The sequence below is a fragment of the Schistocerca nitens genome, chromosome 8 (assembly GCF_023898315.1).
Source record: "Schistocerca nitens isolate TAMUIC-IGC-003100 chromosome 8, iqSchNite1.1, whole genome shotgun sequence".
Lineage (NCBI taxonomy): Eukaryota > Metazoa > Arthropoda > Insecta > Orthoptera > Acrididae > Schistocerca > Schistocerca nitens.
In genome coordinates this window covers 96,626,698-96,651,826 of record NC_064621.1, presented here as the reverse complement: position 1 = coordinate 96,651,826, position 25,129 = coordinate 96,626,698, and the positions used below count along the sequence as shown (strand labels likewise).

The 25,129-nt window shown below is 44.1% G+C and overlaps 1 protein-coding gene across 1 annotated transcript in view; it reads left to right on the top strand.

The window, feature by feature from the left end:
• Positions 1 to 25,129, top strand: part of LOC126198830 (prothoracicostatic peptide-like) — a 643,132-nt gene that overhangs the window by 503,514 nt on the left and 114,489 nt on the right. Inside the window, exon 3 of the mRNA XM_049935403.1 lies at positions 4,078 to 4,366. Within this exon, the coding sequence (XP_049791360.1) occupies positions 4,078 to 4,366 (289 nt within the window). The remainder of the gene's footprint in view (positions 1 to 4,077; positions 4,367 to 25,129) is intronic.

Here is a 25,129-nt window from a genome sequence, read left to right as displayed (position 1 = left end):
ATAATTGATTTGACTTATGTGTGGCACTGAATGCTTTTTTAACTTAATTTCGTTATGAATCTTCACGCATTGCTAAATTTGCACACTTTCATGGGAGGTCAGCAACGGTAATCCAGTACGACTGGTCGTAACGATATGGTGGTACTTTGTCTTACTAAAACAGTTATGTTACCTCAATAAGCTGAAATTCATTTTTATTAGTACAGTTCATACTAATTAGCGTTTCTTCTATCATTTACATCTTATATTTACTTGTTGTGTTTAACACACTAATCAGCATTAATATAGTTATACCCATGATTGAAAACAGTCTAACAAAGTTCGGATGGTTTGTCAATTTCACGCCTGTGCATAGTATGTTGGTAGCACCTCGTCGCCTTGCCTGTTATGCTGTGTAGCAGACTTTAAAGCTGTGCGGATCAGCATAACGAAAAGGGGAGGGGTCTCGCTCGTTTTGTCCACGACTGTACATGTATCACATTGGAACAACCGAAATAAAATGTTCAAACGTACCTACGTTCTGTATTTTAATTTAAAAAACCTACCTGCTACCAGCTGTTCGTCTAAAATTGTGAGCCATATGTTTGTGACTGTTACAGCTCCATCTCTCACAAACCGAAAAAAGTGGTACACCAAAAACATTCATATTTCTTTACGTACTACACGCATATTTGTAATAAAAAATGGGGGTTCCTGTTTTAAAAAACGCAGTTGATATCCGTTTGACCTATGACGGCGCCATCTAGCGGGCCAACCATAGCGCCATCTGGTTTCCCCCTTCAAGCTAGACAAGTTTCGTTCTTTGTAGTTTTTACGTTTGATGCTAATTTCGTGAGATATTTGGCCCGGTAAGGATCAATGGACCACCCTGTATATTGGTAATGAAACGATCCTGATGGCTCACCTCCATGATTGCCCGAGTATTCGCATCTGCCCACACGTGCTTACCGTAGTAATTCAGTATGCCATCTCTTGTGATGCCATACATCACCGAATACTATACAGTACTCATCTCAATTATAACGGCACTTGCTACAATAGATATTGATTTCCGTAAATATAACAATGGGAACTTCTCTTGTACTATTGACCAGTACTTTCTGCTGTGCGGATATGCGACACTTTTTTCAAACAACCTATATGCATTAACGGCTGTAAGAAAAATTTGAGGCTTTACTTGTTAAATGGTCCTCATATAAATGCATGTCTGTGACAGATAAAAGCACTAATCACAAGATAAAATAAACATACTGATCAAAAGTATCTGGACGTTTGTTGAAACGGGATGTGTTCACTTTTCTTTATGATGGGGTGAACTCTGCTGGAGGCACATTCTGTCTGAATGTCTATGGAGGAATGGCCGACCATCCTCCTGCAGGAGATGGAAACTGGAAAGGTAGCGATGTCGGACACTGGCTTCTGGAAGGAAGTCGACGTTCTTACTTATCCCAAAGGTATTCCGCTAGGTTTAGGACCGAGCGAGGTGGCGCAGTGGTTAACACACTGGACTCGTATTCGGGTGGACGACGGTTCAATCCCGCGTCCGGCCATCCTGATTTAGGTTTTCCGTGATTTCCCTAAATCGCTTTCGGCAAATGCCGGGACGGTTCCTTTGAAAGGGCACGGCCGACATCATTCCCTAATCCAGTGAGACCGATGACCTCGCTGTTTGGTCTCTTCCACCCTAACAACCAACCAACTGCTAGGTTCAGGTTGGTATTCTGGGCAAGCCGGTGCATTTGACGAATGTGATTATCGACAGACTATTCCGTCAAAGATGCTGCTGTACGACAGTGTGTATTGTCATGCTGGTACAATCACTGTCCCCGAACTGTTCCTCTACCACACGCAGTATGCAAGACTGTATAATATGTTCATATCCATTAGCAATCAGCGTTTTCTAAAGCACAATAACGGAATCGCACCCTAACCAAGAAAAACACGTCCAAACTGGTAACACCATCTCCTCTGTACTCCACCGTAAGCTCTCCACATTATAGCAGGTAAAGTTCGCCAAACCCTAACCTTTCCATAGAACTGCCACAGGGAACAGAGTGCTTCATGACTCCAGTCGTTTCCAGTAATCTACTGTCCATTGGCGTCTCTCTTTACATCACTTCAGCACTCCTACAGAAATGCGTGGTTTATGAGGCGCTACTCGACTGTGGTGCTCCATTCTGTTTGACTCCCTTGACTCAGTCATTGTGCTCACTCAGCTCCTGGTACTATTTTGGAATTCGCGAGTGATTCCTTCCTCTGATTTCGTGCGATTTTTTTACAGCCACGTTCCACGATGCTCCCTGGTCACTGTCCATCGAGATATGAGGTCTGCCTGACCTGTGGTTGTTCTTCGCGTTTCGATTTCACAATCACTGACCAACAGTCAATTTGGGCCGCTTTAGATTGGCTGAAATGATCTGGACTCATCTGTTACTCAGGCGGCGTTCAATGGCTTGTCTACGTTTGATGGCACTGATATCAACTCACTGACCCAGTCAGCTGTTTCTGCTACTCTAAAAGTAACACAATGCTCCCCACCTCCTTTTATAATTGGCAAGTCCGACTCACGTGACATACAGTGGGCAAATAGGCATCATGTACGGCAGTGCTGATACTTTTGATGAGATAGTGTATGCTTGATCAAAATACACTACTGGCCATTAAAATTGCTACACCACGTAGATGACGTGCTACAGACGCGAAATTTAACCGTCAAGAAGAAGATGCAAATGATTAGCTTTTCAGAACTTTCAGACAAGGTTGGCGCCAGTGGCGACACCTACAACGTGCTGACATGACGAAAGTTTCCAACCGATTTCTCATACACAACCAGCAGTTGACCGGCGTTGCTGGTGAAACGTTGTTGTGATGCCTCGTGTAAGGAGGAGAAATGCGTACCATCACGTTTCCGACTTTGATAAAGGTCGGATTGTAGCATACCGCGATTGCGATTTATCGTATCGCGACATTACTGCTCGCGTTGGTCGAGATCCAATGACTGTTAGCAGAATATGGAATCGGTGGGTTCAGGAGGGTAATACGGAACGCCGTGCTGGATCCCAACGGCCTCGTGCCACTAGCAGTCGAGATGACAGGCATCTTATCCGCATGGCTGTAACGGATCGTGCAGCCACGTCTCGATCCTTGAGTCAACAGATGGGGACGTTTGCAAGACAACAACCATCTGCACGAACAGTTCGACGACGTTTGCAGCAGCATGGACTATCAGCTCGGAGACCATGGTTCCGGTTACTCTTGACGCTGCATCACACACAGGAGCGCCTGTGATAGTCTACTCAACGACAAACCTGGCAAAACATTTTTTCGGATGAATCCAGGTTCTGTTTACAGGAAAATGATGGTCGGATCCGTGTTTGACGACATCGTGGTGAACGCACATTGGAAGCGTGTATTCGTCATCGCCATAATGGCGTTATCACCCGGCGTGATGGTATGGGGTGCTATTGGTTACACGCCTCGGTCACCTCTTGTTCGCATTGACGGCAGTTTGAACAGTGGATGTTACATTTCAGATGTGTTACGACCCGTGGCTCTACCCTTCATTCGATCCCTGCGAAACCCTACATTTCAGCAGGATAATGCACGACCGCATGTTGCAGGTCTCGTACGCGCCTTTCTGGATACAGAAAATGTTCGACTGCTGCCCTGGCCAGCACATTCTCCAGATCTCTCACCAACAGAAAACGTCTGGTCAATGGTGGTCGAGCAACTGGCTCGTCTCAATACGCCAGTCACTACTCTTGATGAAGTGTGGCATCGTGTTGAAGCTGCATGGGCAGCTGTACCTGTATACGCCATCCAAGCTCTGTTTGACTCAATGCCCAGGCGTATCAAGGCCCTTATTACGGCCAGAGGTGGTTGTTCTGGGTACAGATTTCTCAGGATCTACGCACCCAAATTGCGTGAAAGTGTAATCATATGTCAGTTTTAGTATAATATATCTGTCCAATGAAGACCTGTTTATCATCTGCATTTCCTCTTGGTGTAGGAATTTTAATGGCCAGTAGTGTATAATGGAACTGCACCTGACGACCCGCCCGCGCCCTGTGCTTTCAGTCTGCGTGGGGCAAGCGCGCGTGGAGCAACCTGCACGGCGCCTGGGGCAAGCGCGGCGGCGACGACGCGGCCACGTGGCCCGAGCTGCCGGACCAGACCGTGGCTGAGCAGGAGGGCGACCAGGAGGCCGCGCAGCTGGTGCCGCTGCCGATGCAGGTGCCTCTGCCGATGCAGGTGCAGCTGCAGCTGCAGGGCGACGAGGGAGAGCCCGGCGACGAGGAGAAGCGCGCCTGGAGCAGCCTGCACAACACCTGGGGCAAGCGCGCCGCCGACTGGCGCAGCTTCCACGGTAAGTGCCTCGGCGGCCCATCTGCCTCAGGGCGCCCTTATACCAGGTGTACCGGTATGAAATGAGCGTTAAGATACAAATGTGTCGATAGGGAACATTTGTTGTGAACGAGCCTAATTTTTTTTTTTTTTTTTTTTTTTTACATAGTTCCGCGTAGTCAGCGCGTACACAACTTTCCCACTAGAGCGCGCCCCGCGAAGCACAACAGCGCAGGCGCAGCGCTCGTCAGTCTCCACACTACGAGATGGCGCTGTCTTAGAGACGGACCAAATTCTGCTTCCGCCGATCCGCGTATTAATATGTAACGCAGCCAATGAGATTGCTGCTAACGTAGAACCGTTTCTCCTCGCGGATCACACTCGCGCAGTGATACCTGAACGCGCGAGGTATTATAACGAGTGTACAGACCTCCGATTAGCCAGTCTGCATTAGTCTGTACCAGTCTGCATTAGTCTGTACCAGTCTATAGTCAAGTTTCAGTCTGCACCTAAGAAGATTATCATATTCCTGTACATAGCCATGAAGAGAAATGTATAGACACTTTGTCAAGTATCAGAGATATGTGAGAATAAGATTAACGTACCAAGACCAAAGGAACTTCAGATTGTCAATTGTAAACATCATCCAGAATCAAGTTACGTAATGTCTATGCTTTTTATTATTTTAATAAATGTGTATGAAAATTAGTCAAGTTCTGTTTAAAGTTGGTCACCGTCAATCTGCTACTCTAAGTGTGCAAGTGGCATTTCTGTCGTCTGACCTAACGGCAGAAGATAAACACGCCACGATAAGACCACGAGACATATTGCTGACACTCGCCTACTTCGTTAGAGCGACAAGTCATATAATCTGATGGTGTGTGTACCGAAGGTCTTACAGTACGCACACCACAGTTTGGTTGGTATGACTTCTGTCAAAGATATTTAGTATACATCAACTCATGGAACAAACAATATCATATGTTTTCATCGTGTTAACAATGTCGAATTTTGTTCCAGAAAGTGATGATTTGCGGAAAGCATTAATTTTTTGTTTTCATTTGAAAAAAAAAGTGCTGCAGAGTCGCATCGAATGCTTGTCGAGGCATATGGTGATCATGCTCTATCAGAAGCAACATGCAAAAGATGGTTTCAACGGTTCAGAAATAATGATTTTGAAGTAAGAAATGAAGAACGTGGAAGACCACCAAAAAAGTTCGAAGACGCCGAATTGCAAGCAATATTGGATGAAGATGATACTTTGAGTCAGAAGCAAATGGCAGCAATGCTAAATGTTGCACAACAAACAATTTCTGACAGTTTGAAAGCTAAGGGAAAGATCCAAAAGCGTGGAAAATGGGTGCCACATGAATTGAATGAAACACAGATGGAAAACCGAAAAACCATTTGTCAAATTTTGCTTCAAAGATATGAAAGAAAATCAAATTTGCATCGTAGTGTTATTCGCGATGAAAAATAGAATTCTTAAAATAAATCCAAACGAGAAAAATCATGGGTTAATCCAGGACAACCATCAACATCGACTGCAAAACCAGATCGATTGGCAAGAAGACAATGCTCTGTGTTTGGTGGGATCAGAAAGGTGTGGCGTATCAAGAGCTTCTAAAACCCGGTGAAACTGAATACTAATCGCTACAGACAACAAATGATCAATTTGAACTATGTATTCATCGAAAAAAGACCAGAATGGGCCAGAAGACATGGCAAAGTAATTTTTTTACACGACAATGCACCTGCACACAAAGCAAAACTGGTTCAGGATACAATCAAAACACTTGGCTGGGAGCTGCTACCACACCCGCCGTATTCACCAGACTTGGGCCCTTCCGACTACCATTTGTTTCCATCAATGAGACACGCATTGGCTGAGGAACACTTCGATTCCTACGAAGAAGTCGAAAACTGGATGTCTTATTGGTTTGCTTCAGAAGACGAACATTTCTATTGGCGTGGTGTCCACAAATTGCCAGAAAGGTGTTCAAAATGTATAGAAAGCAATGGTCAGTACTTTCAATAAAATGTTTTTACTTTTCAATTCAAAATAAGTGTTTCATTTTCACAAAAAACGCTCATTTCATACCGGTACACCTGGTACTGCCACATCGCTGCTCGCCAGCATGCCCCGTCACCGTGTCTTAGACCGGTGTTACACTATCAAATTTCTTTGTCAAAGATTTGATCAAAGGTGTGATCAAATATTCGTCAAATATATTTCACAAAGATCTTTGACGTGGCGCTAAAAAGGGGTATTCCACTGTCATCATATTTTTCGTCAAAGTTCAAGATGGATGACAACAACAACTTGCTATTAACCGCAGCAGTTGCATGTGCCACAATTGCACCGTGTGCACATGCGCAAGAGAAGCGGGGTATTTTACGACGACACGATAAAAGCATTCAACAAAACTTGTTACCTGAGCTTGTAGTGGAGGACGTCAAGTCGTACATCAGTTACTTAAGAATGGATGAGCATACATTTCTGTATATGCTCAGCGAAGTGTATCCTCATATCACAAAGCGCAATACTCACTTAAGAACTTCTATATCTGCAGAAGACAGGCTACATCTACATCTACATCCATACTCCGCATGCCACCTGACTGTGTGTGGCGGAGGGTACCTTGAGTACCTCTGTCGGCTCTCCCTTCTGTTCCAGTCTGGTATTGTTCGTGGAAAGAAAGATTGTCGGTATGCATCTGTGTGGGCTCTAATCTCTCTGATTTTATCCTCACGGTCTATTCGCGAGATATACGTAGGAGGGAGCAATATACTGCATGATTCCTCGGTGAAGGTATGTTCTCGAAACTTCAACAAAAGCCCGTACCGAGCTACTGAGCGTCTCTCCTGCAGACTCTTCCACTGGAGTTTATGTATCATCTCCGTAACGCTTTCGCGATTACTAAATGATCCTGTAACAAAGCGCGCTGCTCTCCGTTGGATCTTATCTATCTCTTCTATCAACCATATCTGGTATGGATCCCACACTGGTCAGCAGTATTCAAGCAGTGGGCGAACAAGTGTACTGTAACCTACTTCCTTTGTTTTCGGATTGCATTTCCTTAGGATTCTTCCAATGAATCTCAGTCTGGCATCTGCTTTACCGACGATCTTTATATGATCATTCCATTTTAAATCACTCCTGATGCCTATTACCAGATAATTTATGGAATTAACTGCTTCCAGTTGCCCACTGCTATATTGTAGCTAAATGATAAAGGATCTTTCTTTCTATGTATTCGCAGCACATTACATTTGTCTACATTGAGATTCAATTGCCATTCCCTGCACCATGCCTCACTTCGCTGCAGATTCTCCTGCATTTCAGTACAATTTTGCATTGTTACAACCTCTCGATACACCACATCATCATCTGCAAAAAACCTCAGTGAACTTCCAATGTTATCCACAAGGTCATTTATGTACATTGTGAATAGTAACGGTCCTACGACACTCCCCTGTGGCACATCTTAAATCACTCTTACTTCGGAAGACTTCTCTCCATTGAGAACGACATGCTGCGTTCTGTTATCTAGGAACTCTTCAATCCAGTCACACATGTGGTCTGATAGTCCATACGCTCTTACTTTGTTCATTTAACGACTGTGGGGAACTGTATCGAACGCCTTGCGGAAGTCAAGCAACACGGCATTTACCTGGGAACCCGTGTCTATGGCCCTCTGAGTCTCGTGGACGAATAGCGCGAGCTCACTGTAACACTCCAGTTCCTTGCTACAGGAGAGAATTACGTTAGGTTAGGTCAGGTCGCCAATCCTCTGCATCTATTTTTTTGTTCAGAGTGCCTCACGTTGTAAACCGCCTCATCAGCTTCATACATCTCTATTAATTTTGTAGTTGTCAGTACACACCAATTGTATTCTCCGGCAATGTTTATAAAAACACCACAGATGACAGAACGCTGCAGCGATGTTAGCGCTCCACGTGGTAACATGTCACATTGCAGTAAACAGAAGACAAGCGACTTCTTTGATCAAATCTACAGCGAGGCCCTAGATTTGTTCAAATATTTGACAACATTTGACAAAGTTCCCTATTACACCATCAAATTTCTTTGACAAAGATAATGGACTAAGAAATTTGATAGTGTAATACCGGCCTTACCGGCGCATTCAGCCTGCACCTTCGTTGCTCTCCCCTCCGCTATACTGTGTTCATCATAAGACTAAACCTGATGTAACACTATACCACATATGTTTCCGCGTTTGCTTGAATCGCATTCGATTTTGTTACACGTGGAGCGAAAGCCAAGCTCTGTGGAGCACAGTCACGCTCGATCATAAGGATAAGTTCTATGCTGTGTTAGACACCCATACAGGATGTTTCAAAAAGGACTTTACAACTTTGAAAATTCATATAAATTAATTCATAGTACCTATAGAGGTGATTGTAGTGTCATTTTACAGCGAAATACATCAAGTTTTTTCTCACGTAGCCCGCTAGTGCCGAATCGCACCATCAGGAGCTCCAGCGGCGGTTGCGTTAAAGATGGCTCCCTTCACTGCAAAGCTCTTAGCAGCTGAAATCGGGACTGATCTAACCAGGCAAGGTTTTCCAGTGGTCTATGGTCGAACCGATATGGTCACAAGGACAGGAGAGATGTTGCAAATGATGTCACGAAGTTACCAAAGGCACTGTGCAAACGGATACGTTCGCTGTGCGTCACACATTGATTTCTGCGGTTATTTCACGCAGTGTCGCTTGTCTGTTAACACTACTATCCGTTATTGAAGCTGTCAGTTGCTCAAAAAAAGAGTACATTATTCAGCAACAAAAATCTTTGATCATTTGCCCAACAACATAATGTGTCTGCCAGGTGGCAGATCAAGTGTTAAATCTAGCTTAAAATCATTTCTTTTGGACAACTTCTTCTACTCCATGGACGAGTTTCTGTTTCAGAAATGGTAAAAAAAGAAGATTGTACCTCTAAATGTAGTTGCATGTGTAGAACTAAAATTTTCAGTAATATTAATATAGTGCTAATATATATATATATATATATATATATATATATATATATATATATATAACACAGCATATATATATATATATATATATATATATATATATCTTGTAATCTGACCTGTTCCACATCAGATCGATAAAATAATCGGATAATCGGGAAAATAATCTACGGAACATGACATAACTAGAACTAAACTAAAAACTGGAAGCTCTACGCAAACGCCGCTGCTCTCGGTCGTTATGTGAAGACTGTCGGACACTGCGTTGTCTTTGGTGAGACATAATGCATGAAATTTGCTGTTCTCGGTACACATCGGCTCAGTGGATCTCGGAATACTGAATTCCCTAACGATTTCCGAAACTGAATGTCCCATGCCTCTAGCTCCAGCTACCACTCCGCGTTCACAGTCTGTTAATTCCCTTCGTGCGGACATAATCACGTTGGAAACCTTTCCACATGAATCCCGTGAGTACAAATGACAGCTCCACCAATACACCGCCCTTTGATACCTTGTCTACGCGATACCAACGCAATCTGTATATCTGCATATCGCCACCCCATGAACTTTTGTCACCTCAGAATATAGCTATTATAAACGTCGTTGACAAAAAATTAGTCACCCCTAGAAAATATTTCCGATGAATTTTAGCGATTGTGAACACTACGTAACCACTTCAATGCTGAACGGCTTCCCCAAGTCTAGCGTGCGGCAGCGGGTGATACAAAGGCCGGGATTCAGACATTGTCTTAAACACACGTATAATTTATCAGCAGTTCGTGCGAACGGACACATTACAGGTTTCTCTCGGGTTAACGGTCTATAGGTTGCGTAACACCGGGAAAAGTTATTTACCTTTCAGCCACGGGAACTGAGAGCCCCACAGTTTCTACGAGCTAATCGATCGAGTATAAGGTTCTTCGAGAGACCAACTCGGTGTTCGGTCGTCACGAAATACGAGTTTCCGGGGTTGATGACCGGCCACCAACAGGGCTGTGTGTCGTTTGTGACTTACCTTCTCAGTGCGGCACTTTTTATGACAGAAGTTACTGCATTGAGTGAACAGCATTAAAAACATTAACGACAAGCTGGAAGAGTCGGTAATCCATTGGTGTGGCCGTATGTTCTTTTGTGTTGGCAGAAGAGCCAACACCGTGTTGCTAGAGGAGGCAGAAATGCACGCGCTTTAGCTCACGCAGGCTGGCGTGAGGAGGGAAGAACTATACTGACGTGAGGTCTGGAACATGACAAGGAATTAGAATTCAGAAAGGGGACGTAATTAGTTTGATACTTAACTTTAATCCATTAATGATGAACTTCGCTCTTGACGGTACATGAGTCACTATATTATCTGTTCGAAAGACATAGTAACTGAATATGGCTCCTTGCTAGGTCGTAGCGAATGACGTAGCTGAAGGCTATGCTAAACTGTCGTCTCGGCAAATGAGAGCGTATGTAGACAGTGAACCATCGCTAGCAAAGTCGGCTATCCAGCTGGGCGGAGTGCTAGGGAGTCTCTCTAGACTAGACCTGCCGTGTGGCGGCGCTCGGTCTGCAATCACTGATAGTGGCGACACGCGGGTCCGATGTATACTAACGGACCGCGGCCCATTTAAAGGCTACCACCTAGCAAGTGTGGTGTCTGGCGGTGACACCACATGTTCGACCTCACTTAGTTGGCGTTACGTAAGGTAGACAATTAAGAAAGTTGTAATTCTCTGCAACAGGTAGAACATTCACTAGAGTGGATTAGTATTGTTCGTGTTAAGTGTTGTGACAAAGCCTGGTAGTGCATATAATGACACGTGCAGACTCACATGATGAATGATCGCTGTGAACGACACGGGGATGCTACCCACTGCAGTAAGACAGCGTTATCAGCACCCGACAGAGTGTGAAAGAGTCGTCTTTCGGGGTCTCCATTGGGCCGGCTGGTCGAAATGTGCAATATCCAGATTTGGGGGCATTAGCGAATTACCATCCTACGCGTAAGCCACCATTAACCTTCAGTGTGGAACCGCGCGACCGCTACGGCCGCAGGTTCGAATCCTGCCTCGGGCACGGATGTGTGTGATGTCCTTAGGTTAGTTAGGTTTAAGTAGTTCTAAGTTCGATGGGACTGATGATCTCGGATGTTAAGTGCCATAGTGCTCAGAGCCATTTGAACCATTTGAACCGCTATTAACAGCACAACATAAAAGGGTGTGCTTCAACTTCCTGTGATCGTGAAGCTAGAATTGGTGGTGGATGGCGTCGCATTGTGTTCACCAGTGCGTCGCGCATCTGTACTATAGCGGATGAACGTCGTTGGCGAGTACGGCGGCTATTTCCATGTTTTGGAGAGGCACACTGGTGATGCTGTTGACGTCATAGTGGGGGAAGGCATCGGGTATGACTTCAGGTCGCGGGCAGTAATGACTGAGGTTACTCTGGTGGCACAACGGTACGGCACAGACGTCCACCACTCTCATGTGTTCCCTCTCGTGCGACAGTATTGTGGTTCCATTTTTAAACAGGACAGTGCTCGCTCACACGAAGCACGTGTATTTATGAAGTGTCTGCGTGATATATTCCGGCAGCCAACAAGATTCCCAGATCTGTACCCGAATGCACACGTTTTGGAGCAGCTTGGATACGAACAGCGTCCCAGTACCAGTATCCGGGCTATTAAGGTCCAGTTACAACACTTGTGCGTCAGTTTGCCCCATCAGAGGATACAATGGCTTTATGAAACGCTTCCCGACCGAAGCAGTACGTGCACTGAGACCAGAGGGGTCAGCGCGTACTGACAAGAGGGCTCATACTCACAAGTTCATTTTAAATTTGACTCAATAATGTACGCGTTGAAAAAACATCACGTAGTCTCTCTTCGTACGGAGTTTCATTTCGTTTGCTCCTCCCCTTCTAGACGATTTACTTTTTTTTTTTTTGTCAGGAAGGGTAGGTGACATTTCTTTTCTTTAATTTAAACCATGATCGCAAGCTAACGGTAACCGAACCATCGATTTCTGTACAGAATGGAAACATTATTCTTAATCACATTAGAATAATATAAGGCTTGTTCTGTTTTAATCAGACCTGAAGATAGTCATTATGCGTCGAAATCGTTAGTCCTACTACGATTTCTTTGTGATCATGAACTGGAATTAAAGAAAAATTTCTGTTCTTTCGGATCACTCACTTCATTCGCGAGTATGTCGCAGCTTGTAAAATTAGTTGCCAGTTTTGAGGCATTCGCTTGTACAAGCTACAACAATTTTCAAGTGAAAGAAACTATTTTTGAGTGATCAAATGAAACCGGCGCTACCACTAATTGACTCCGCCCACAGTTAGCAGTTAACAGAAGCACCTTGGTACGTGAAGCACAGTAAACATACCAAGGCATTCAAAAGTACAACAAAAGGAAGGCAAGTTTCAAGCTTAACGTTTATCATTTGTGTACTATTACTCTGTTTTCCTCAGTTGTCGAATAGACTCAATGAAAATACTAAAAAACAACAAAGTTACAGGGAGAGATGGAATAACAGCTGTAGTACTTAAAAACGGAGGAGATAACAAGCGAAGAAAATACACAAAGTCGTGATTAACATTTGGAAGGGAGAAAGAATTCCAGCTGAGTGGGAAGAAATGAATATAGTATCAGTCCATAAAAACGCCGATTAACAAGAAAACAGAAATTATAGACGCACCTCACTAAGTAGAATAGCCTACAAAGCGTTCTCCAAGGTTCTCCAGAAAATATTGGAGTCATATTTAGGAGGGCTAATTGAGAGAATAACAGCGGGATTTATGAGGAATCTGTAGTGGACTGACAAGGCAGCCAGTCTACAGAGACGGGTAGCCGAGAGGGCACACGTACACACGCCGACTGGCGCGAAGTCTGGAACAGGATACGTGATGAATGTGATAAAGAAAAGAACGTAGCGACTAGAACACTTAACTTTTATATCGTCCTTTGGTATACAGCATTCTTGATGATACAAGTGAGACTCAGTAGATACATGAAGTTACTTATGGCGCCTTGCTAGGTCGTAGCCATTAACTTAGCTGAAGGCTATTCTATCTGCTCGGCAAATGTGCGAAAGGCTTCGTCAGTGTAGTCGCTAGCAAAGTCGTCGTACAACTGGGCGAGTGCTAGTCCGTCTCTCGAGACCTGCCTTGTGGTGGCGCTCGGTCTGCGATCCTGACAGTGGCGACACGCGGGTCCGACATGTACTAATGGACCGTGGCCGATTTAAGCTACCACCTAGCAAGTGTGGTGTCTGGCGGTGACACCACAGAATCGATCCACTACTAATCAATTATTTCTCGCCCGGCTAGCTGTGCGATCTAACGCACTGCTTCCCTAGCGAATCCGCCCGGCGGATTAGTGTCGAGGTCCGGTGTGCTGGCCAGCCTGTGGATGGTTTTTAAGGCGGTTTTCCATCTGCCTCGGCGTATGCGACCTGGTTCCCCTTATTCCATCTCAGTTGCACTGTCTCCATGTACGCGTATACTATAATTGCTACGTAACATTTGGGGTTATATTTATCTGGTATGAGACGTTCCCGGGGGAGGGGGGGGGGGACGCAAATTTTTAAGTCAAGAGGTTTCCATTTATTTCTCTTATGTGAAGAGTTTTCAGTTATAATGTATGTATCTCTTACACTTGTTTTCAACTTCCTAATATGTGGATTACAAGGCTAACAATAGAAAATACGCCGTCTCATTCAAGACGACGAAAACATTACATGGTACGGAATACCAAAAAAGTTATTTTCATTTCAAAGGCAGCTGAAGTCGACGCCGAAGAAGACCGCAATACGAGGCTGAAGGCATAAGAGAGTGACCGTAATTCGTCCTTAAAATGCCATTCTCTGTGTTTTTTCGGGGTCAGATTACTTTTTTTTAATGGGACGGTGTATTTTCTTCTACGGAAATGGAAAGCTCATTCAATTTTGAGGGTGAAAGTTGTAGTATATTTATCCGCTAGGGCTAATAGGTGATGTGATATTGGATAAATAAGACAGCAAATGGATTCCACACACTTTGACTTTACTACCACCAATTTACATACAGTACATATAGTACATGTGCACTGCATAACCATAATTCATGTTCACATTACAAAGAATTCCAGGTCAGTAAATGTTACTTCGCTGTATTTCCGAAAACGCACTTAAAAAGACAGTGGAATACACCTCAACATTTCTTTGCTGATTTCTGCACGGACATTCCTAGTTTGTTGACACAAATTTTCAGTTGTGTTTGGCATTTCTTGATAAACTTTGTCCTTCACGTACCCAATAAGAAAAAGTCTGGGGACACGAGGCCCGGGGAGCGAGCAGGCTATGGACAGGCCGTATACGCCCCATCCATCGATCTGGATGATCTCCGTTTAGTATGTCTTGAACTATAGCTGAGTAATGAGATGGGCAATCATCGTGTTGATACCATATGTCACCTCGTTCCACAAGTGGCATGTCTTCAAGCAACGCTGGAAGTTCTTGGTCCAAAAACATTCCGTATTTACGGCCATTCAGTTTACCTTCAGTGAAGTATAGTCCAATGATACGTAATACCAAAATTCCACACCAAACATTCACCTTCCACTGCCTGTGATGCTCATCTTCCCGTAACCAACTCGAAGTTTCCACTGATCAATAATGCGTATTATGTCGGTTCACTTGAGCATGGTTGGTGAATGTCTCGTCATCAGAAAATAAAATTTTTAAAAATGGATCATTTTCAATTTATACTAAAACCTATCTGAAAAACTCAACACGCTTTTTGATGGGTACTTACGTGATATGAACGGAATTTATTACGTTCAAGTATTCGAAGGACACTCCTTTACGAAATTCCCGAATCACGCTCCAATTGACGGGAACTTACGTGAGGATTAGAGGCAACGGCATCTCACACAGCTGCTTCTGAATTTTGCCCAGTAGTAGTTCTTCTTCGATTATGTTTTCTTGGAGCGACACATTCCGGTTCAGAAAATAGTTTCGTAGGTCGTTGAAAATTTCTTAAAGATGGATGTCTCCTTTCAGGGTACTGTTCACCGTATTAGTTGCAAACTGCTCTACCGTTCTTACAAGCCTCACCATAAATGTAAATCATATCGATTCTATCATAAAACGTGTACCGAGCATTCATGATTACAAAACGAAATGGAGCTCACGAGGAATAGTAGGTAATGCTCTTATGAGGTTTAAATTGGCTCTGGATAAACTCGTAACGATGTCAACAAACCTGTAAACAAATGAGTACCATAATGAGAATACAATTAAAAGATCAACTAACCCACTTCTGTAAAGAAATGAATTTCCTTCATTGTATAACAATATCAAAACACAAGTAGAGAGGGACAAGTCGTTCTGTGAAGACCCTTTGCTGTCTTATTTATCCAATATCACATCACCTAACATGACCAGCGGATACATGTACTACAAGTTTTATACACAAAATTGAATGACCTTTCCATTTCCGTTGAATAAAATACACCATCCTATTTTAAAAAAATAATTTGACCCTTAAAAAACATTGATAATGGCATTTATGGACGAGCTACGGTCACTCTCTTACGTCCCCATGTGAATACTGCAAATTTTGTATGAGAACAGTTTCGAATTCCCCTTCGTTTAAGAGCAAAATAGCCACGACGCTATAAACGCCTAATCCTGTACACAGAAGTGGGGCGAGGCGAATGTTGCAATCAGTTACGACATATGTTCGGCTCATCTTATTTAATACGCTGGCAGTTTACTAGAAAGGTAGTGATCACAACACAAATCACAGTGCGACCCAAACACTACATTAATGCTACTTGGAGAATGCAGGTTTTTGTTAAATAAGTTACGGGAATTCAGCCTGGTGTTGTCGTTTACAACCACCGATACTTCGACAAGAGCTCACCCTACCATTTTCAAGGCACATTTGGAAGAAGAAAGCACTGTGCAAGGCATATGGAACCTTGGTTTTCAGAGAAACTCCGTAAACATAACATTCACACACACACTGTAGACACAAGCGCCGACACAAACCACAGATGACCGACGTCAGAAGTTAGTGACAGTGAAATTAATAATCAACGGTTGAGGTAATATTAACTCTGTCCCCCTGTTTCTTGACAGGGAAGAGAGCAGGATTCCACGCAGAATTTTAAAAAAATATCTCTATTTATAAGGTTACTTGCCAATTTAACTTTAACAGTTTTCTTAATAATACTATCGCAATAGTTGGAAGTGTATGCCAGAATCTCTGTCTTCTTGTATTCCATTGGATGACCAGTACCAAGACAATGTTCTGCATTAGGGATTTTCTCGGCTGTTGTAAGCGTGTGTGACGCTTATTCTCTTTACACCGGTCCCCCACAGTCCTGATAGTCTGACCAATGTATGACATGCCAGAACTGCAAGGAATACGACAGACACCAGCCTTACACAAACCATGCTCATCGTTTACGGAACCTAAAAGGACACTGAACTTAGATGGTGGTCGAAGCACACACTTCACATCATACTTCCGCAAAATGCGACCAATTCCGCTCGAAATGCTCCCTGCGTAAGACAAAAAGGCAGTAGACTTGGGTGCCAGCTCGGTATTATCATCACGCACCCGGTGTACTGTTGGTCGATAGCACAGTGCGTGTCTATAACGAGAGGTGATTTCGAGATGGGCTAGCATAGCTGACAAAATCTCAGGGTCCGAGAGGACATGAACGCTGTGAACGAAGATACGAAGTACCTCTTCATATTGAGCCGATTGGTGACAACTATCAGATTGCAGATACAAGTCAGTGTGAGTAGGCTTCCTGTAAATATCATGTTCCAACGTACCATCAACATTCCTCCTGACTAGAACATCAAGGCAAAGAAGACAGCCATCCTTTTCCACTTTCATCGTGAAATAATTATTCGGGAGCATTGAATTCAGGTATTGTAAAAAGTCGTTCAAATTCTCGCTGCCAGGGGCCAAAACAACAAAAGTATCGTCCACATATCTGAAAAAAATACGTAGGTTTCAAAGTCGCCGACTAGAAGGCACGTTTCTCGAAGTATTCCATAAACAAATTGGCTATGATAGGTGACTACGGGCTTCCCATCGCACCTCCATCTGTCTACTCGTAGTACTAGCCTCCGAATAAAAAGTAAGCGGAAGTCAACACATGTCGAAATAGTTTTGTTAAATCAGCACCAATCCTAACCTCAATCAGCCATAACAAATAAGAAATCCGCCAAGTTCTTAATGTGGTGCCGACACCGATCTACTATGGGCTGAACAGAGTAGCAAAGTGTGTAGCTAACGATATGTCGGAGCACCAATTTTACAACTGGGCGAAGAGGAACCCCTTCCTTCTGGACCTTAGGGAAGCCACATAACCTAGGAGGAACAAAGCAATAAGAATTACTATTCTTGATGGTCTACTGCGACGACGAATATTTCTTCAGAACACTGTTAATCTTTCTCTCAACAATTTTCGTCGAGTCAGCAGCACTTACCCTGCGATACGCTTTACGCAATCGAGCTGCGACTCGTAGAGACGCACAGAGTCCCTTACAATGAGAGCATCCCAGAGCGCCCCCGAGAGCTGCAACACCGAGAATCGCTTTTCGGCTTTTGGCAAGATCAATGTGTAGCTTGTTTTCTATTATTATTATTATTTTGGGTGGGGGAGGATCAGGGATCTTTATTTATGATAATACAAAGTGAGATCACCTACAACATTCACACTTCTACACACACCAACATTCATAAATCGCCTCTGACTCGTCAATCTTGCGATCACTCTGAGTCCTAAATGGTTTAAATGGCTCTGAGCACTATGGGACTTAACTGCTTAGGTCATCAGTCCCCTAGAACTTAGAACTACTGAAACCTAACTAACCTAAGGACATCACACATCATCCATGCCCGAGGCAGGATTCGAACCTGCGACCGTAGTGGTCGCGCGGTTACAGACTGAAGCGCCTAGAACCGCTCGGCCACACCGCCATCTGCATTCCCGGGAGAAACTTAGATTTCAGCTTTTTTTTTTCTTTTTTTTCCAGTGTATGTGCCGCACTCATTCTCTGTGGCTACCGTGTGCCTTGTTTTCAGAAAGAACGAATCAAAGGTAAATAACCAGCAGGTATAAAACAGCCAAAAAAAACAAAACATGAGAAACACAGCAAACAGAGAGGAACAGCAGTCCCTTACGAGGAACACTGCATGGTACACATTGAAAAGTCGACAGAGTGCGGAACGTGGTGAATGCACAACGGCTACCAATATCATACCGTACCCAAATGATGTGCAACAGGAAAATCTCAACACAAACACAAATACATTCAAAGAAGCTGGAATGCACCTGTGGATCACAGCACTGTGTTTACGCAAGGGAAATAGGCGGGAACTTTAGGTACTATTAGCAACCCTGAGCCTAAAAATGTGAGGAAGCGAGAGCGCAGACTCCACTTTCGCACATCATCTGACAGAGAAAATGAGCCACCCAAATCATATTGAAACTGATCGCCAGATCCTCTTAGAAACCAATTGTGTGTTCCAAAAACTTACAATAGCGGAGAACTGCTGCATATATAAAGAAAGTTTTAAACGAATACACACAACTATCCAATATCAAATGGTTCATATGGCTCTGAGCACTATGAGACTTAACTTCTGAGGTCATCAGTCCCCTAGAACTTAGAACTACTTACTTAACTTCTGAGGTCACCAGTCCCCTAGAACTTAGAACTACTTAAACCTAACTTACCTGAGGACATCACACACATCCATGCCCGAGGCAGGATTCGAACCTGCGACCGTAGCGGTCGTGCGGTTCCAGACTGAAGCGCCTAGAACCGCTCTGCCACCCTGGCCGGCTATCCAATATCACTTTTTGGTACACATAATGAACTACAGAAAGTCACGTCTTGAAAGAAAACATAGTACATCAAACATATTCGTCTATCCAAAAAGACTTGTACTCAACATGTTCCCTACCACCCCACTATTTCTCTCTCTCTCTCTCTCTCTCTCTCTCTCTCTCTCTCTCTCACACACACACACACACACACACATACTCAGACAGGCAAATTACATAAATTTCCCACGCATCAGGCACACCGCAAAAAACTCGCACCAAGCATTCAAAATTAACGCCATACTGGACAAAATAAAACAAGAAACAAGTGACTGACGATAATGACATAGCGTCCGTAGAGTACAGCGACAGGAGTGTATCTAATTAAAACCAAACAAGGAAACACATCACTGGCGCACTGTAGAATGGAGAGCGTAGGTACAGGACACACACCATTTCTGCTCTGGGAAAAATATTTCAAAATTACCAAGCAAACTCGTCCGACTACTTTGCAGTGACACGTTGCAAAACAAGGCAAAGGTATAAACGCGAGCCGACCTGTAAATTTCCACTTTAACAATTAATGTAGTTTCAGATGAGTAATCGAAACAAAATAAAAGCGCACACGTCATAGTTTTTAAGCTTAAACACAAAATTCAAATGGTTCAAATGGCTGCAGTCATGGACTGTGCGGCTGGTCCCGGCGGAGGTTCGAGTCCTCCCTCGGGCATGGGAGTGTGTGGTTGTCCTTAGGATAATTCAGGTTAAGTATGTGTAAGCTTAGAGACTGATGACCTTAGCATTTAAGTCCCATAAGATTTCACAGACATTTGAACATTTTTTTTTTTTCAAATGGCTCTCAGCACTATCTGTCATCAGTCCCCTAGACTTAGAACTACTTAAACCTAACTAACCTACGGGCCGGCCGCGGTGGCCGAGCGGTTCTAGGCGCTTCAGTCTGGAACCGCGTGACTGTTACGGTCGCAGGTTCTAATCCTGCCCCGGGCATGGATGTGTGTGATGTCCATAGGTTAGTTAGGTTTAAGTAGCTCTAAGTTCTAGGGGACTGATTACCTCAGATGTTAAGTCCCATAGTGCTTAGAGCCATCTGAACCATAAGCTACGGACATCACACACATCCATGCCCGAGGCAGAATTCGAACCTGCGACCGTAGCAGCAGCGCGGTTCCTGACTGAAGAGCCTAGAACCGCTCGGCCACAGCAGCCGGCGCTTAAACACAGACACACCCATGAACTTTTTATTAAATTTTTACAGAAAAAATCGAGACCCACAGACGATCACACACAGGTGTTAAGACACGTCTAGGTAATTTAGAAAAAGAAGTACTTTTGCAAAAGGCAGTGTTTAAAAACCAAAATTTCATTAAATCGTCTAATGACCGATAATAGAACTGCACAGCCTGTCTGTTTTCAGCGTGTAATTCGCTGCAGCCTTTGTGATTGTTGTCATTATACTGTGAGAGAGTTGTGTTCGGTAGCCGTGCGCAAAGCTGGCAGGGTTGTCGCCGCCACTCGGCACGGAGACGTCGCGCCGACGAGCGGCCGCGGCTCTGCTAAGTCCTGCGCAGAGGCAGGATCACGCGGTATTTACTGCTGCGGGGGGCCGTAAGTCAGAGCCGCGGGCGCGGGGGCGGGGGTGTGGGCGGTTACCTGTACGTGGCCGCCTCCGCCGCCACCGCCGCCGCCGCCGCCGCCCCCTGGGGGCCAGGCGCAGCCTGACCGTGCAGAGTGACTTTTAGTGTAGCGAAAGAAGCAGCACTGGGACCAACGCGCGAATGTCAGGTGGCAGCTTGGCACATTCGCTAACTTAGTGCGACCTTTAGCAGCTCTCCCACACTGACACTAGCACTAAGATGCACTAGAGTTTCGACGGGAGCTGACACCCGCCAACCAGGCATCTTATTTGTATCGCTAAACGGATAGAACGATCACGCCGTCACCAGATTCCAGTGGCAGGTTGTCTACCTAATGACTTTCATGGGCAAGAAAAGTTGACTGTCAATACCCCACACAGTGAAGAGGCAAAGAAACTAGTATAGGCATGCGTATTCAAATACGATATATGTAAACAGGCCGAATACGGCGCTGCGGTCGGCAACGCCTCTATAAGACAACAATGTCTGGCGCAGTTGTTAGTACGCTTACTGCTGCTACAATGGCTAGTTATCAAGATGTAAGTGAGTCTGAACTAGAGATGGGCAAAACTGTTCTTTTCAGAGATTGGATCAGAACTGTTCACTCCCTGAAATGAATTAGCTGTTTTTCATGACTCACCACTCATTTACAAAAGAAAATAAATGAAAGGCACATTGCCCTTTAAACTTGGTTTATTCCAGTACTATACCTGTATTTTGATCTTATTTGATCCTATTTTGAAGTAACATAGATAATGAGTAAGAATTTTGTATTGTTTATTGAAATTTCCACGATATGACAAAGTTTTTGATTATTGATTTATTTTGCACTAGCGTGGTTTTTTGGGTGATCGGAAAATGTTGTAGCTTGAGATTTACATTAACAATATATTTGGCTATAATGTATTAAAATTTCATTAACCTCATACAAATACATCGCAAGCCATATATTTTTCCTTTCGAAGACGCCTAAAATCGCAAAATCCGTACCAGAATAAGAAAAAAAAATATAAATTTGACTGTAAAACGAAAGTGCTGCATATAGCCTTACGCAGAATAAAACAAGGAAAATATTGGTGTATCACATTTTGCGATACGTTTATCGGTTCGCTCGTAATTAAAGCGTAAATTCGAGTGTCCATAATAAAAATCCTATAGTAAGAGTAGTCATCAGGAACCTAATCTAATCAGTTTAAACAAATAAAAATAAAATAAAAACAATTGATGTATACATAACATAATAATGTAATATACATAGCGGTATTACTACGAAGAACAATATCCAGTGGGGACAAACTCCGATGCAGAGGCGCTGAGTCGAGCAGGTCGAGCCGCGAGCTGTATTACTGCGTGAGCTGAGACCGCAGAGACCAGAGTGACACCAGAGTCGCTTTGCTCGACGCTCTGGCTAGAGTCGAGACGGTGGGGTGAGCGTTGAGCGGGCGAGTTCCGAGGGTGGGGGGAGCTCACCCGCTCCGAGACAAATCGTCCGCTCCCTTGCGAGCAGGTTTTTGCAAGTAGTTCCTATGTTATCCGCTAGGTGGCTCTCTGTCCTGTTGCTGGTATCAACTACCCAGAGGGCAGGACGTGCGACTGAAACGATCGCCGACAGAGTGCGATGCGAAGTTAAGCTGCGCCAGACACTGCACAGTGCACACGGCAGACGACGCACAGAGATGGCCCGGCATATGTGAAACACAAAATCCAATGGGGCACTGCACAATGCAGTCAGCCAAGGTAGAAGCAGGGCAGAGGCCGGCGCTGGCTGTGTTGTGTGGCGTGCACTGTGCTCTGACCAGCAGAGGCGCTGCTGATATGCTCCGTCTCTCTCTCTCTCTCTCTCTCTCTCTGCCTGGGAAACGTTTGGAGCTACCGTTCTTTTTTTCTGAATCGCTGATTGTTCACTCCTTTGAAAGATTGAACTCTATGAATTAGTTCAAGAGCGGATCCCCCATCTCTAGTCTGAACGTGGTATTACAGTCGGCGGACGAGCAATGGGACACAGCGAGGTAGCGATGAAATGGAGTTTTCCCGTACGACCATTTCACGAGTATACCGCGAGTATCGGGAATCCGGTAAAACATCAAATTTCCGATATTTCTCCGGCCGGAAAAAGATACTGCAAGAACGAGACCAACGACGACTGAAGAGAATCGTTCAACGTGACAGAAGCGCAACCTTTCCACAAATTGCTGCAGATTTCAATGCTGGGCCATTAACAAGTATCAGCGTGTGAACCATTCAACGAAACATCATGCATATGGGCTTTCACAGCCGAAGGCTCACTCTTGTACTATTGATGACTGCACGACACAAGGCTTTACGCCTCGGCTGAGCCCGTCAACACCGATTAATTGCCGTTAGCCGTTCCGTTTCCGAGATACAAAGGTTCAAAGTTATACTGCCTGTACATGTAAAATAAGCATGTACAATCGTCTGTGAAGCGGAAACGTAATTTATAAAGCGACGTAACACGGAGAAATATGCTGTAAAGTGCCTCTATTATCATCTAGGGACCCCATGTTATAGTACTGAAGCACCTGGAAAATTTTTTGAGTGTAAAATCCAGTCTGAGACGTAAAATTAGATTTGCCTTGTTTCTGTTTCACATAAATAAGCTATCTAAATTTTATTACTCTTCATATGAGTTACACGTACTGCTGCAGCAGGGAAAAGAAGAAAATCAGCGGAAAAATGCTGCTGTCAGAGAACAAAAAATGCGTATATGTCCCTGTTTATTTCAAAGTCATGATAGGATTATGCCTTCCTCAGCACCATCAAAATTTTTCTCAGAAGTTTTGGCATGCGAACATATTCCCATGTTTTTTTATGCTGGGGGAGAAGAAGAGTGTGAGATGCGGAAAAATAATAAATAGTTGGAGGTAGTAGGCAGTGGTTGTATTATAGAAATAGCGAAGGAGACAAAGGCACTGTGAAAGAGAGGGACACAGTGGCAGTGCAACGTAGTTGTCAGTGACAGAACAGTGCTAGGAAAAGAATGAAGGAGGCGGTGACAGGGGGGGGGGGGCGAATAAAGAGAAAGAGAAAGTGGAAGTGGACGAGAGCCAGTGATAATGAGAGACAGAACCTATGAAAACTAGGAAGAGTGAGATAGCGACAATGAGAAGAGACAGCAGTAGCAGTGGGAAGGAAGGAATGAGATAGCAGCAGTAAGAGAGAGCAATAGGAATATAGTGACAATACGGCGGAGGTTCGAGTCCTCCTTCGGGCATCGGTATGTGTGTTTGTCCTTAGGATAATTTAGGTTAAGTAGTGTGTAAGCTTAGCGACTGATGACCTTAGCAGTTAAGTCCCATAAGATTTCACACATATTAAATAAATAGTGAGAGGAGACCGTAGTAATAGGACAGGACGAAGGAGACTGTGGCTGTGAGACAGGAGACACTGACAGACCGACTCAGTGAGATAATGATAATGAGTGAGTGAGAAAGGACAAGTGGGAGTTGATGGGTGTGCGCGACTTACAACGATGGACTAGTGAGTGTGAGTCAGTTACACTTAGGGGAGCTTGTGGGAGTCTGAGGTGAGCTGCATATTAAAAAAAGCGCGAATATGACCGCATGCCAAACTATTTGGGAAAATTTTTAAAGGTGCTGAGGAATGTGAAGGAAGTCGCCGGTACAGCATTTTTCAGTCAGGGTCTTTTAAATTAATAAAAACATATTCGAATGTTTTGTGCTCCGATAGGAGCATATTTCTTCTGGTGTTTAGTCGTCAGTTTTCACATACACCATGTTTCATACAATTTACATGTGTAGAATCCATGTCCGCAGTCGATGTAACAGCCGCACACCTCAGCTGTGGTGTTCAGCCGTAAACGGCCGGTTCGAATCCTCGGGTAGAAAAAATTTTCGTTCATCATTTGACTGGAAAGTTCGTGGCCTGAAGTCCCTGATCACCAGTCTTTGCCCCAATGTCATGTAGCACACTGCAAACGTCTTCGCAGTGTCTCATGAAATGACGGCAGGTGACTCTACTGATGGTGATGCGTGCGTCGGATGGGGACGTTAATCTCAGTGCTATTGGAGAGTGAAAGGCTGTATAGCGGCATTGGATTTCGCATCCTCCTGTCTATCACAGTAGATGCATTCAAAGTCTCAAATGTAGCGTGGAAAGGAGGATACCGTCCGTTGCGGAAGAAAATCAGTGTCATTAAGGCAGCTTTCTTTACAGGCAAAGACTGTACAAGAAATTTCTTTTCATCTCCAGCTTCTGACAAAGTAATCATAGAGCACTAAGTTTCTAAGTTTTATCAGATGTACATCTTTATATTTCTAATTGCT